The 14,676-nt window shown below is 45.1% G+C and overlaps 4 protein-coding genes and 3 non-coding genes across 7 annotated transcripts; 3 read left to right on the forward strand and 4 right to left on the reverse strand.

The window, feature by feature from the left end:
• Positions 1 to 3,241: 3,241 nt before the first annotated feature.
• On the reverse strand, positions 3,242 to 3,314 carry Trnar-ucg. Its single transcript has one exon. It is a non-coding gene; the product is annotated as a tRNA-Arg (tRNA).
• A 3,302-nt stretch (positions 3,315 to 6,616) lies between these two features.
• Positions 6,617 to 6,763, reverse strand: LOC118584942. Its single transcript, XR_004945109.1, has one exon.
• Positions 6,764 to 7,499: 736 nt separating this feature from the next.
• Positions 7,500 to 7,571, reverse strand: Trnam-cau. The gene has a single exon. It is a non-coding gene; the product is annotated as a tRNA-Met (tRNA).
• Positions 7,572 to 8,313: 742 nt separating this feature from the next.
• Positions 8,314 to 9,147, forward strand: LOC118583750 (histone H4). The gene has a single exon (XM_036187350.1). The coding sequence runs from the start codon at positions 8,321 to 8,323 to the stop codon at positions 8,630 to 8,632; it is 312 nt and encodes a 103-aa protein (XP_036043243.1). The 5' UTR covers positions 8,314 to 8,320; the 3' UTR covers positions 8,633 to 9,147.
• Positions 9,148 to 10,995: 1,848 nt separating this feature from the next.
• Positions 10,996 to 11,419, reverse strand: LOC118583745 (histone H2B type 1-C/E/F/G/I). The gene has a single exon (XM_036187345.1). The coding sequence runs from the start codon at positions 11,412 to 11,414 to the stop codon at positions 11,034 to 11,036; it is 381 nt and encodes a 126-aa protein (XP_036043238.1). The 5' UTR covers positions 11,415 to 11,419; the 3' UTR covers positions 10,996 to 11,033.
• Positions 11,420 to 11,715: 296 nt separating this feature from the next.
• On the forward strand, positions 11,716 to 12,131 carry LOC118583730 (histone H2A type 1-B). Its single transcript, XM_036187329.1, has one exon. The coding sequence runs from the start codon at positions 11,716 to 11,718 to the stop codon at positions 12,106 to 12,108; it is 393 nt and encodes a 130-aa protein (XP_036043222.1). The 3' UTR covers positions 12,109 to 12,131.
• An 890-nt stretch (positions 12,132 to 13,021) lies between these two features.
• Positions 13,022 to 13,721, forward strand: LOC118583756 (histone H3.1). Its single transcript, XM_036187356.1, has one exon. The coding sequence runs from the start codon at positions 13,037 to 13,039 to the stop codon at positions 13,445 to 13,447; it is 411 nt and encodes a 136-aa protein (XP_036043249.1). The 5' UTR covers positions 13,022 to 13,036; the 3' UTR covers positions 13,448 to 13,721.
• Positions 13,722 to 14,676: the final 955 nt, after the last annotated feature.

Raw genomic sequence — 14,676 nt, forward strand, 5'->3', positions numbered from 1 at the left:
GCCCCCCCAAAACTATCAAGAATGACAGGACACATGGAGGAAGCGCTCTCAGGGGCCAGCTTCTGTGATTCGTCTATAAAGGACACAGGGCAAGTGGTGTATGGATGAGATGAAGTCCTGAGTGAATGTGTATCATTGACAAGTGTAAGGCCATGTCAAAGACTCCGATGCTTCAGATCCATGGGAATGGCAATGCATTCTCTGCGTGAGGCTCCCAGGTATGGAAAAGCCTTCTTCTGGTCCACATACTGGTGTTAACAAAGGATTGTCCTTTAGCTAAAACCATCACATTGCAGAACTATCAACCATACCCTCCCTCTTCCTGGATGTCTACAGCCTAAGACTGTTCCCTATAGAGAGTTCTTAACAAAATAAGATAAACCTGATTCCTTGTTCAGCTCTATACAACAAACCAACCAAACTTCCTGGTTCCTGTTGTTGGTGTATCTTCACCAGAGTGCATGACCAACCCCAACCCAGCTTTTCTGTATGTGTGTTTATTGTTTCTTCCCCTGTAATGGATCCAGTTAGGTCAGTCTCTAAAATGTGCAGGTCATTGCAATGTGCGAATATTCACTGGCTGTAGGAATGTGTAATGCAGCACTGCCTATAACCATAACTATTAGTAACATAGTGAATAAAAGATTGGTCACACACACAATGCTATCCCCAAATACAAAACTATCAGACCATTAAAATTTATAGTACGGAAATGTACAAAGTTTGTGTTGTATAACAATATACAAACTATAGAAAAACTGCAATGGAAAGGCCAATAAAGTGAGTCAGTAAATACTATATATTTTCCACTTATCTTTAAAGAACATTGAACACTGTCCTTTAGCTCAGAATATCCCCCAAATAAATGAAAATGCAGCAATGTTAAAAGATGGTAAGCTGGAAAAAGCTGATACAATTGAGTCTTGTAAAGACGTGTTCAGATGTTTTCCCACCCGCTCTTGGTCTGGTGTAGACGTGGATCACAGGAAAGTGTTTCCTAGAAGGCAGCCGACTGAGCCTTCATCATTTGTTTCAACATCAAGAACTCTTGCTTAGCACATGCCAGGCCCGGAGTTTGGGGTTGATTCCCAGGACTGGCGAGAAAAAAAAGGTCAAAATTGCTGGTTGTGGCTAAGGATTTGGTGGCTCTCTGGTGCCCTCAAGTGGCTGCGCCTGAGTATTGTTTGGCTGTGACAATTGTGAGAAGGATGCCCAGGGCCCACAAAAGCCTGGCAACAGGTTTACGTTTTGGAAGTTATGGATGAACTTCATAGATATTCATGTGCAGGTTTCGGTGAGCAGCAGTTTCCAACTCTCTTGGGTAAAGAACTAGGCACGTGGTTGAAGGAGCCTGTGGTGCCGCAGGTGGAACTCAGTGTCTGTTTACCCTAAGCGCGTACCACTGAGTTACCTGCTTGCTGACCTTTTACTGGATATTTGACTTGATCTCAGTTTTCCTCTTAGCACTTCCTCCTTCCAAAGACCAACAGAAACATATCCTCAGTTAGGCAGATTGGAATTTATTGGTTTATTACAATGAAGAAGGAAAAACGTCATGGTGAATCAATCGACTTAGGAACTATTCTTGGAGAGCCTAATCATTTTTATCTAGCTAAAACGATTAAGTAGGATTGTAGTTTGGGTGGGAAAGAAGTGGTCATCATACAGAGTGGGTGTGGGAGGTATGGGATCGGTCTGTGTTCAGGACATTTAGCTATTTGCTAGTGTTCCTAATTTACGTTGGTACTATCAGTCGATCCTGGCATGTCTGCCTTCCCGCCCCCCCCCCCCTCCTCTTCCCTTCTTTATCCTCTTCCCATTCTTCCCTTCCCTACCCGGTTTCCATTCACTTTCCGTTCACCTCTCAAGAGCTCCAGGGCATGTTTTTCTGAACCCCCATTTTAAAGCAGCATGTCTCACGTGTTTATCAAAGGGCATAAATGTGACATTTTCTCAATTAGTGACAAATCTCTAGCGTCTGGTGACCACTGAAGTCTCTGGGTGTCCAAGATCGCTCTACTTTTTCAGCCTTCCTGGGTGGGACAGGCCTTTACTTTCTGTATCCTTTGCTATCTATACATTAAAAAGGAAAGGAAATACTTTGATTCAGTGTGGGAGCCCACAGAGGTTTCCTAGTGAGGAATTACTCAAGGTCGGAGAGAATCTGAGCTTGCTTTACCCAGGAGGGCTGCATAAAGAGATGATTTGGTCAGGGGCGTGGTTACCGGGTATTTGGAAGGGTCTACCCACTGGCTGTAAGGTGTGCTTTGATTTTGCAAGAGGAGGTCTTTTACCGCCCCCCTTGGCATGTTATAAAAAGCCCTTTTGAATAAACCTTTGAGGCCGTTGGGTATTGATCCAGGCCCTGCCTGAGCTATCCTGCGTTTTTTTTTTTTTTTTTTTCTCCCCCTTCTCATGGGCTAGGACTCTTTCTATCTGATATTTTCTTATCCCTGTCTCCTCATCCTAAGAACTCTTCAAAAGGTGGGAGCTAGACTCCCACAATTCAGGCACGATTTTATATTCTTGGATCAGAATTCCCATTTCTGCCAGGCGGGCTGCGGCAGGCCCGAATGCCTGGGATAGGCCAGGCTGTGCTACTCGAAACTCTGTCTTTGAGACAACAAAAAAGCAGGGGTGGGAATCATTTGGGATAATTTAACCCCGCAAAATTGAGGCCCAGAGGCCCACAGTCTAAATCTGGGAGAATCTGGCAGCCCGAGATACCTACGGCCTCTTCAGCTTTGATTCTTGTCCTTCTGGCTCCCAGTTCCCCGCAGCTGTTCTCAACCTGTGGGTCATGTCACCTTGGGGTGGTTGAACGACGCTTTCACAGAGGTCGTATATCAGACATTTACATTACGATCCATAACAACAGGAACACTACAGTTATGAAGCAGAGACGAAATAATTTTGTGGGGGTCAACACAACATGAGGAATTCAATAAAGGGTCACAGCATTAGGAAGATGGAGAACCACTGCTTTAAGGCCTTAAAAAAAAACTATCCTCCAAAAGACAAACAAAAACAAACCAAAAACCAACCTTCCTCTTTCTTTTCACTTTGATAGGAGGAAGAAAATTTCGAAAAACCCAGAAAATGAGGGGGTGGGTGGGAGACGGACAGCTTTTTTTTTTAAACCCAGATGTTAGAATTTAATTTGTGGAACTAAGAAGGGAGAGAGAAAAAGAAAAGGGGGAAAACAAAACAAAACAAACAAACAAAAAAAAAAACCCTCAATTAACCACGAAGGGATTCGAACCCTCAATCTTCTGATCCGAAGTCAGACGCCTTATCCATTAGGCCACGTGGTCACCGTACTAGAACTTGTTCATAAGCTTTAGCAAGTAAAAGAAACTTTGGCTGCGCTCTCGCAGCACAGGATAAAAAAGGTAACTAAGGTCCACTCCGTGGATTTCCGTGGATTATTTGGGGTCACAGGGTCGGATTTAGAAGACGTTGAGACTGAATTAATTCGGTATTGCAACACATGGCTGGTTCACGGAGAGACAAGTCGTTGGCGTGTACTCAGAACTGGCGGTGTTCATGCTCCCGGTACTCATTATTTACAGACTCGGTTCTACCTGCGGCCGCGCGGGTGTGACCCTGCGAGACAAAGCTCCCGCTCCACCTGCTTGGGTACTTTCGCTGGTTCTTATCATTTGGTGTTACAGCACTTTTCAAGATACATACTTGTTCACCTCAAAGAGAAAACAGTAGTTTTATTGGGGATCCTCTAGTATCTTGAGAGGTCCAAGGCCATTAATTACTATTTGTTAGCTTTCACTGAGAGAAATAGGAATAGAAAGAATTTTGACTGTTGCCATTTTTTACATTTAATTCATGAATCAAAAAATGCATTAAAATCATTTTAGACAAGATATATCCATAAAATTTATGATACTTTCATGATCGCTACACAGTTACGGGGCCTTTTATGCAGCCTTTCTTTGCTGTCAATAGAATAACATCTGGAAAATAGCGTGAATGAAATTGAATTCTTTAAACACACATTTGTTTAAATCTGAAATCCCACAATCAAGTGTCAGGTGAGCTTAGGTCACACAGACACATTCTTCAGTTCTGCAAAAGTTGACTGTGGAATTGTATGTAACAGGACCCCAGACCTTCGCACGACTGACTCCATGGTGGAAGTGCCTTTCAGTCTGTACAATTCAGCACGTAGACAGCACCACCTGCCCAAATGAAAACAGACCTAACCGTTCAAAGTCCATAGTTCTGGGAACGTCTCTAAATGTATTAACCTTACCTTTTGACTTCTGTAGTTCTGCTTCTGGCTAAGCGTTCTTGTTAACTGAAGTATGTCAACCCAGGACATGGTTTCTGTGCTTAAAAGCCCATTCTGAGAAAGGCTTGGGCCTATACTGGGATCCTGAACACACAGTGTAGTCCCTGGTTGGCTAAAAAACGTCTATTGGTTTAAATTCAGTCTACTCTGGTGAATACCTCACAACAGAATGATGCTCTCTTTCTTCCTGGAGTTTGAGATCGTTTGAAAAGCTGCTCAGATGTTCAAATGGCATGTGCAGCAGTCTGGCTTAGCTACCACGGGAAATGGTGGTGGTGTAAGCCGGGAGAATGGCTGATGTCTTCTCCGTCTTCAAGACTTTCCTTTCTGCTGTTACAGCAAAGTGTGTGTTAACTAAACGGATGCAGCAGGTTGTATTTATGTGCATGATTATATATATGTGTAATAATAACAGTAATGAAAGAGGCCATGGATTTCACAGGGATTGAGAGGGTATAATGAAAGGAGCTGGAGAGGGATGGGAGAAATGATATAATTATATCTTAATTAAAAAACTGCAAAACAAACAAACAACCACCCCCCAAATTTGTATTGAGTGGGTTGGAGGAACATTTGGGATGGTGACGTGTTTTTTTTTTTTTTGTTTTTTTTTTTTTTTTTGTGTGTGTGTGTGTGTAAGGTCTGTTTTGCAAAGTTTGTGTATGGAATGTTAAGATAGAGATGACCAATTTAAGAGGGTCAGTCTTACATAGCTGAATGTTGACAGCACCAAACACACACATGGAAGCATTCCCACCCAGTCTGTATGAGGTGTCCGTGTTCTAATATTTCATCCCATTTCCTGGGGTTGGATAGACAATCTGAGTGTTGCCACTTCTCTTTCCAGAACCCTCTCTCTCACCTTCAAATCCTCCACACTGAATTATCACAGTTAGAAACATTTTGCTCTCTTGTGTCCTGTTTGTTTCTTTGCCCAGAATGCTTTTCTTGTCTGTCTAGGAAGCACTTACTTACTCAAGTTTCTTGTCAAAATCCACCCCTTTTTCTGGTCTATAAATACCTGTGACGGCTAAAGAAACTCCCACCATTTGTCTGTGACTCCAGTCCCTGGAAGGTAAGTTCCCAGTAACCCCGACTCAGTGACCCCCCACCCCTCATCCAAAAGTGTACAGCCATGACTATCTTTTTTTTTTTTTTTTAATTATATGACTAACTGCTTGTTTTGTTACTTGCTTATACAAATACATGAATATTTTTTTGAGTCACCTTAAACACTTGGCAAAACAGAACAGTTTTTGCTTGTTTGCATAGATATTGAAGGTCTTCTTGTGGCTTTCCCCTTTAAAAATTCTTCCCCACACCCCGCTTTCAAGGTAATCTCAAATTTGGCTCAGAGATTGTTCGCCCTGCTAGTTGCTAATCAATATCTGGATTGAGTCTATGGTCTTTCCTCAGGCGTCCATAACTCCAGGGAAAAGCCAACAGAGCAGAACTGCTCTATTGAATTTTCACTTAGTTCTGTGGATAGCTGCCATGGTGATGATCCTTGACCACACTCTGAAAGGTAAAATCTGGGAATGTTCATGTGGCTCCTGGGTAGTGATTTTATTCTACATCCCTGAAGCATGGAGTCACTATGTCCCACGCTGGCAGCATCTTTAACATAGAGGTGACTGGTGAGCATATGGTCACCAGGCAACCAGCTCAGTGTAATAACTTTGACTCCTGTTTAAGTGGCTGATACACACTACTGTAGCTCTCAGCTGGAGAGAAGAGGAGGAGAGGAGAGGACAAGAAAGCCTTCTCCAGACTGTTGCCTTTGTGACAACCTTTTCCTGTATTATAATCTTTGCTGTAGTCTTTAAACTGGGAGTGCATGCTGAGTTTGTGAAGTCACTGAACAAGTAGGTTTGGGGCTGCAATCAACAATTGGTTTTATTTTCACAGATCGAAAAGTGGTGTCTTTATTATTATGAATTTACTTTTTTTTGAGACAGTGTTGCCCTGGCTGTCCTAGAATTTGCTCTGTAAACGGGACTGGCCTGGGAACTCAGTGATCCACCTGCCCCTGCCTCCTGCGTGCTGGCATTAAAGGTTTGCACAACCACTGCCCAAGTCTCTCCCCCCCACACACCTTTTTTTTTTTTTTTTTTTTTTTTTTGAGACGAGGTTTCTTTGTGTAGCCTTGGCTGTCCTGGAGCTAGCCCTATAGATCAGGCTGGCTTCGAACTCACAGAGATCCACCTGTCTGTGCCTCCCATTGCTCAGATTAAAGGAGTGTGCCACCACTGCCTGGCCCAAATAGTCCCTTAAAAAAAAAAAAAAACATATATATAAATATATATATAATGTCTGAGGCAAGAAAACAAGGCTACCAGGTGCTTGGTGGTTCTGTCAATTATTCTCAAAGGTTGATTCTGACCTTTAGCCCCCACTGAGAAGAAAAACAAACCAAAAACAACCCATTCCCAAAAGCCTAACGGGAGAGAGGCCTTTGGACTCCTGTTTTCGGATCCAGTAAAGAATTACTTTTGAAAGACATAGTAAACCCTGTTAGTACAGGCAAGAGGAGCAGTTCAAGGTCACTCAAAACAAAACACTTATCTAGATTATAGGCTACTTAATGTATTTTTCTTATTAAATTCTATGACAGCATCTGACACATAAAATTTAAACAGGAATCTTTCCTGGGGGAGAAACATAAAACAGCTTAGCGTAGAGAATAGCATAGCTTCGCAAAAGACTTCTCAGGAGGTGGAGAGTAAAGACACAGGACCAGGTAGAAGTGGTTTTCTCAGCCAGACTTCAACTGAAGAGCCCACACACTCCCCACCCCACACTTTTCTCAAAACATTACCCATTGGTGTCAAGACTGAGACTGTAGAAACGGCAAAGACTATCTAATGGGACTGTTCAATGGGTTTCTAGTCTATTACCATGCCCTTGGCAAATAAAGCTTTGTAAATTTAATGAAACAAATTGAACTGCTCTTCCATTCTTACCCTTGTATTCGCCTTCGTTTAGCGATCGTAGGCGTTTTAGGGCAAAGTAATCAAAATAAATCTACTTATCAAGAGAACACAGTTATCACTTGAGAGTCCATGAACAATTTCCAGTCTCTTCTATTTCCAGACAGACACCTGTTTCACTTCATCACTATGAACAGAACCAAAGTACTTGGAGGGAAGAATAAACAAACAGAAAAAAAAAAAAAAAAAAAAATCTCAGATAGCAGAGGATGGTTTCGATCCATCGACCTCTGGGTTATGGGCCCAGCACGCTTCCGCTGCGCCACTCTGCTACATGCTAGAGCATTGCTAATAAAATCCTTAATGTTGTAGTTGATATCCTACGCCTACTTTACATAAGAGCCTACGGGAAGTCACCATTTAACTGTCTACCCAAAGAGTGCTACTTATTGGGAATAATGTGGTACCGAATCAAAGAGAAAGCAAAATTTGGACTAGAGTATCAAATGTTAGCATACTAATAACTGACTCGATGTGGATGAGAAAGATAGGTAAATATTTAAATGGGAATCACGAATTTCCGACAATGGAGAAAACAAGACAATACAAATAATGTCCTCAGCACGGCAGCCGGTAAGTCTTAGTGACCAACCACCCATTTACCTGCCGGAAGCAAGACTTTGGGGTCTGGTTTGTTCTGAAGTGGAGGTCGTGGAGGAAATGGTGCTGTGTTCTCTCCAGCATTTGGTCCTTTACAGCAGGAGATAAAACCATGGGAAGCGTAACTCACACACCAAAGCTCTGCAGTCGTCCTAATACATAGCAAGTGCAAATGTGCATTACTAAAGACATTCTTTAATCTGAACTAGTGAAAATGGCTAATAAGTTCTGTTTTTGGACAAAGGACCCAGCTCAGGCAGTGGGAACCACGAGCGTTGGTGACGTCACCCGTCATAGCCATGCCAGGGGCGGGGCGAATGCGCTAGAGGTTTCAGTCTTCAATTAGGTCCGCAGCCACTGCATATAAAGGAACTGCCTGCGTGTCTTTTGCTATTGAGGTCTGTGAGGCAGCGGCTTAGTCATGTCTGGTCGCGGCAAAGGCGGGAAGGGCCTGGGCAAGGGCGGCGCCAAGCGCCACCGCAAAGTCCTGCGCGACAACATCCAGGGCATCACCAAGCCCGCCATCCGCCGCCTGGCTCGGCGCGGCGGCGTCAAGCGCATCTCCGGCCTCATCTACGAGGAGACCCGCGGGGTGCTGAAGGTCTTCCTGGAGAACGTGATCCGCGACGCCGTCACCTACACGGAGCACGCCAAGCGCAAGACCGTCACCGCCATGGACGTGGTCTACGCGCTCAAGCGCCAGGGACGCACGCTCTACGGCTTCGGCGGCTGAGCTGCACTTAAAACGTTTAACTTCTCAAAACCAAAGGCCCTTTTCAGGGCCGCCCACTTTCTCAGTAAAAGGGCGGACATTTTATGCGTTTCCTCGTGTTAAGCAGTTTCACTAGTGCTAAAATTAGGCAGTGCTTATAATATGATGATCTAGTGTTTAGTTTAGGTTTGCTGTGATTCAGAAATATTGCATACATCCTGCAAAAACGATATATTGTTACTTGGTGTGTTCCCTACATTTAGATGGCGCGAGGTGCACGGACATGGCGAACCGGGGGACAAAGGCGCAGGGCGGTGGCTGAGCGCACAGCCTGGACTGTGGTTGATCGGTTCTTTGAGCTTCTGTGCTGAGTGCTGAAACCAGGCTTGAAGCCTGCCTTGAGTGTGCTGGAGACCCCCACGACGTTCGGCGTCTTTTCTTCTGGCACACTTATGGTGGATGACGTGTTCGCTTAAGGGAAGGATTTTCAAAACTGGTCGTCAGATACAATATGAAGCCATGGGTAGTTTTACTGTGCGAGCTTTATGCAAACATCCGAATTTCTTTGTTCGGACGGTTGGATATCCGAATAAACAACTTAAGACACTGTAAGCACTTTTTACATTTTCGATGTGGTCTGTTTGTATCTGCAATCTGGTTTCAGCTAGGAGTGCTGAGATTTGGGAGTACTGTACACGGGACAATTTGTGGTTAAATGTCCTGATGCCTTCTTTGGAAACAATAGAAAAGGTGCTCTTGTTGTCCAGCAAGTAACTTGTAAGGTTGTCCTCTGAAATCAAGAAAACTAATGGAGTTAGTGTGATTTTCATTTCACTTTATTCACTCTCTGTGTAAATCAGGACAATGTATGGGGTTTATGTCTCCCACCTAAGCAGCCAACACAGTTTAGCAGGTTTGCAGCAATCACTTTTTTACCCACTGAGCCTTCTGGCTGTCTCCCTGCTTATCTTTATTATTATTGTTATTATTATTAATTATTATCATTTTTGGTTTTTCTTTTTTGAGATGGCTTTTTGGGTAGCCCTGGCTGTGTTAGACTAGGCTGGCCCTCAAATTTAAGAGATTAGTCTGCTTCTTCCGCTTTTGCCTTTAATCCCGAGTACTCAGATTAAAGGCCTGTGCCACCACCACCCAACTTTCATCTTTATTTTTAAAGATAAGGGTTTCTGTGGGTAAGGGGGAAAAAAAAAGACACCTTTGCAGGTTAAGAACGTGTTTGAGGAAGAAAAAGGTATCCGAGGCTTAAAAAAGTAATCTGAACACACCAAGCGTCAGGCACAGTTCTGTGCTCCGGGCATTACAGGTATAAATAATTGAAATGTATATGTATGGGTGTTAGTGCACCACGTTCCCAAGGAGGGCCAGGAGAGGGTTTCTGATGCCCTGGAACTGGGGTTCAGAACAGTTGTGAACCACCATGTGAGTGTTCGGAATGGATTCTTTTTCCTCTGCAAGAGCAGTCAGTGCTGGGACATTCTCTCTAGCCCAGGACAAAACGTTTTAAAATCTTCCAGGACGTGGTGTCGATTAGATGTGAGAATGCAGACTAATCAAGTAGCACACTGCTAAGTGTTATGCAGATTACTGAAACAGGAAAAGGCACAATGTGTGCCAGGAGGAGGTAATATTTATTTACATGATGCGGTTATATTGACAGCGTGAAAGTCAAGGAGCATTCCTGTTGGTCATCTAGGAAAGTCTGGGGAGCTGAGACAGCCTGAAACCCAAATGGAAGGAAGGGAGTGGTTCTTGGGTCCTTTTGTGGGCTCTTAGAACTGCTTTGTGTTTTGCTGTCATTGAAGTGGGTAAGATGGGTGTGGGTGTCCCAAAACAGCTTGACCACACAGCTGCCATGACAGGCTTAGAAGCCCAGACATTCCCTATACCCCTAGACAAATGTCAGCCAATCAAGGTCCCGAACCCTGGTAATCCCCTCACTCCAACCTCTGCTATGGTGAAAATCCCACCTTGCCCAGGCTTGGGGCTCTCCTCTCACTGTTGCATCGGACAGAGAGGCCAAGCTTGGACCTTGAAAAATAAAGGCTCTTTGCTTTTACATGGGGTTTGGCCTCCGTGGGAGCTCTTTTGGGAGTCCCCTTGGTCTGGGTATAACAGTGGGAACCATTATAGGAGTTTGGGCTGAGAACAGGCAAGATCTGATTTATATTTTAAAACAATGAATATAGATGCTTGATGGAAAATCATAAGGAAACTAGTAAGGGTGGGGACTTAGCTCAGTGGTGTTCAGGCTAGTGACCACATCCCAATCATGCTACAAGGAAACATTGTGATTCACACACTACGAAAACCCAATTATGTTGTGCAGATAGTTACAGCTCTCATTAAAGAACAAATGAGTGGCTCTGAAAAGAGCCTTTGGGTCAGAGTGAGGTCCGCTCGCTCACTTGGAGCTGGTGTACTTGGTGACGGCCTTGGTGCCCTCGGACACGGCGTGCTTGGCCAGCTCCCCGGGCAGCAGCAGGCGCACGGCCGTCTGGATCTCCCGCGACGTGATGGTCGAGCGCTTGTTGTAGTGCGCCAGGCGCGACGCCTCGCCCGCGATGCGCTCGAAGATGTCGTTGACGAACGAGTTCATGATGCCCATGGCCTTGGAGGAGATGCCCGTGTCGGGGTGCACTTGCTTCAGCACCTTGTACACGTACACCGAGTAGCTCTCCTTGCGGCTGCGCTTGCGCTTCTTGCCGTCTTTCTTCTGCGCCTTGGTCACCGCCTTCTTGGAGCCCTTCTTCGGGGCGGGTGCAGACTTCGCGGGCTCAGGCATATTGAGACAGGAACAACAGGAACTCAACACCTGATGGCCCGGGCTTTCCCTTTTTATAAGGGTATTATTAAAATGAGGCTTGAAAAAACACACTTCTGATTGAGTGCCGTTTCAGTGACGTCAACTAGAGTTTGCCCAATTGAAATACAGATCGACACAAACGCTTACCATTGGTCTAAAAGGAAAGAAAAAGACAGCCAATCGCACGGGTACGTTTTCGCGCCCAGAGAAGACTATAAGGCCCAAGCTCTGGCAGTTCTCATTCATCCACCCGGTTGTTAACGGCTCCTGTCTCTCGACCATGTCCGGACGCGGCAAGCAGGGCGGCAAGGCTCGCGCCAAGGCCAAGACCCGCTCCTCCCGGGCCGGCCTGCAGTTCCCCGTGGGCCGCGTGCACCGGCTGCTCCGCAAGGGCAACTACTCGGAGCGGGTGGGCGCCGGCGCCCCGGTCTACCTGGCGGCCGTGCTGGAGTACCTGACGGCCGAGATCCTGGAGCTGGCCGGCAACGCGGCCCGCGACAACAAGAAGACGCGCATCATCCCGCGCCACCTGCAGCTGGCCATCCGCAACGACGAGGAGCTCAACAAGCTGCTGGGCCGCGTCACCATCGCGCAGGGCGGCGTCCTGCCCAACATCCAGGCGGTGCTGCTGCCCAAGAAGACCGAGAGCCACCACAAGGCCAAGGGGAAATAAGATCAGTGACCTTAGTTTTGTTTGAACCCAAAGGCTCTTTTCAGAGCCATCACCTCTTCATATGAGAGTTTAGTAACATAAATCAGTTATTAATGTGCGGAAAACCCATTATGTCTTTGCAAGAAGTATTAAACCATGTCCCGAAAACTGAACTGTCAAGCTATCTTAGTTATCTAGTTGCACAAGCAGAGAAACTTTGGACATCGCACAAACGTGCTGGTGTACCTTGGACATTTTCATTTAGCGCCTTGTGTAGTGCCTTGCAAAATGCTCCAGGGCAGGAAGGAGGTTGGACAATTGCTAGGATCGAAGATAATTTCCACTCAAGGGCTTTTTTGGAAAATGTTACTTAGGATAAGGCTTTACCGAAAGTGACAAGGCAGCATTCAGTAGCTAGTTTGAGATATGTTACTGTTATTTTCATGCTGGCCTCTTTACTTGGTGACATTCCACTTTCCTAGAACGCTATGCTTCGAGCTACAACATTATAGTCCATGAGCTAGAATGGAAAAATAAAACCCAAGGGAGGGTGGTCAACGTGTTTTCCAAAACGCCTTTTGGGAAATTAAGCGTCATGACATTTTAAAGTTCAATTTCTTGTCCTCAAGTTTGGCAAGCGGTTCAATACAGGGGAAGCGTGGAGTCAAATTTAAGAAAGGGTGTGCTAAAATATTTTTATTCTGCTAAAACATGTTTTACCGTTAGCAATTTAATACAATCAGTAGGCAAAAGTTAACCAATTACTGCTGGAACTCCTCAGCCAATCGTACTATTGCGCCGGTCTTTTGAAAAGTTATGCAAGCCTATCAGGTTGTTACTCTGGAGAGGAGGGGAACAAGCTGGTGCGTGTGTTTGCGCGTGCGCGAACGCCAACCTACATAAAGGCTAGCCTTGTGCTGTTTAGTCATTTCTTCTGTCCTTTACTATTATGGCTCGCACCAAGCAGACGGCCCGCAAGTCCACCGGCGGCAAGGCCCCGCGCAAGCAGCTGGCCACCAAGGCCGCCCGCAAGAGCGCCCCGGCCACCGGCGGCGTGAAGAAGCCGCACCGCTACCGACCCGGCACCGTGGCGCTGCGCGAGATCCGGCGCTACCAGAAGTCCACCGAGCTGCTGATCCGCAAGCTGCCGTTCCAGCGCCTGGTGCGCGAGATCGCGCAGGACTTCAAGACCGACCTGCGCTTCCAGAGCTCGGCCGTGATGGCGCTGCAGGAGGCCTGTGAGGCCTACCTGGTGGGTCTGTTCGAGGACACCAACCTGTGCGCCATCCACGCCAAGCGGGTCACCATCATGCCCAAGGACATCCAGCTGGCCCGCCGCATCCGCGGGGAGAGGGCGTAAAGAATTCCTCTCATTTACTCAACCACTTTAAAGGCTCTTCTTAGAGCCACCCATCTTCCAAAAAAGGGGCTGTAACGTCCTTCCCATTTTGTTAATGAAGTTTTAATATGCATTCAAGAATGTATCTGTTTTAGAGAAAGATTGTTCACACAACTGGGGTACTTTTCTTGTCATCTTATCCCTTCCTCAATTCTATTGAAAAAGGGTATTTCAAGACTTACAGTGAGTTTTATTTCACAACAGGTTAAAACAAACCCTTGATGCATGAGTACAATAATTGGCCAAGTACTTACAGAAGTAAAATAAAGTTTTACAAATGCACATGTGTATACTTCGCAATTGTGAACCATCGTCGAAGGGCATAACTAATAAAATTGTAACTCAGAAAATAGCCTTCCCAGACTTAAAATTGTTACTTTGGTATTTACGTATCACTTTACAGTCTCCTTCCCACCAGCACACCCTTTAACAAACTTTTGGGCCTTTTTTTTTTAAAAAAAAGGACTCATGCTGGTCTGTCCTGAAACTGGCTTTGTAGCCTAGAATGGTCTGGAAATGAGAGATCTGTCTCCCCCTCTGCCAAGTGCTGGGATTAAAGGTGTACACACCAAAGCCCTGTGTGCTTTTTATTTTTTGAGATTCTAAAACGTAATGTTTTTCTTCAGTTGGCTTAACAATCAATCATTAATTTGAAAAGTCATGCACCTGGTTACTGGATTTGTGCTGCAGGTTAGTATGATCACAGTGGTCAGTGTATGTTATAGGGATTTGAAGGCTGTTTTTAAAGGAATTGTGCCAGAGACTTTGATGGAAGGAAGACTATTGGATATTTGGAAGCTGAAAACTCCACCCCATTTATGCTAAAACCACTATTTTCTGAACACTATTTCATGAAGAGCCATGAAGATTAAGTTGGTAACTTTCACTTGTAATCACCTTTCCCCACTCTATAGAAAGCCGATTTTATCCCACAAGTACCCTTGGGGCAGACATATTGGAGCCTTTCACTTCCAGGCTTAGTTGCCTTCTTCATAAACATTTTCTTTGTAAAAAGTCAATTATTGGCTTCCTTCCCACAAGAAAAATAGCTGTTTCTTTTTAATTAGTCTTCCCCAATAAGCATTTTTTTTTTTTTTTAAATACTCAGCAGACTTGGTAAATGAATAACCAAAGTCTGGCTCTGCCTCCAGTTACATACTGCAATATTTCATTTAGTTAGAAATTTTGGC

Source organism: Onychomys torridus, chromosome 5, assembly GCF_903995425.1.
Source record: "Onychomys torridus chromosome 5, mOncTor1.1, whole genome shotgun sequence".
In the NCBI taxonomy this organism is placed as follows: domain Eukaryota; kingdom Metazoa; phylum Chordata; class Mammalia; order Rodentia; family Cricetidae; genus Onychomys; species Onychomys torridus.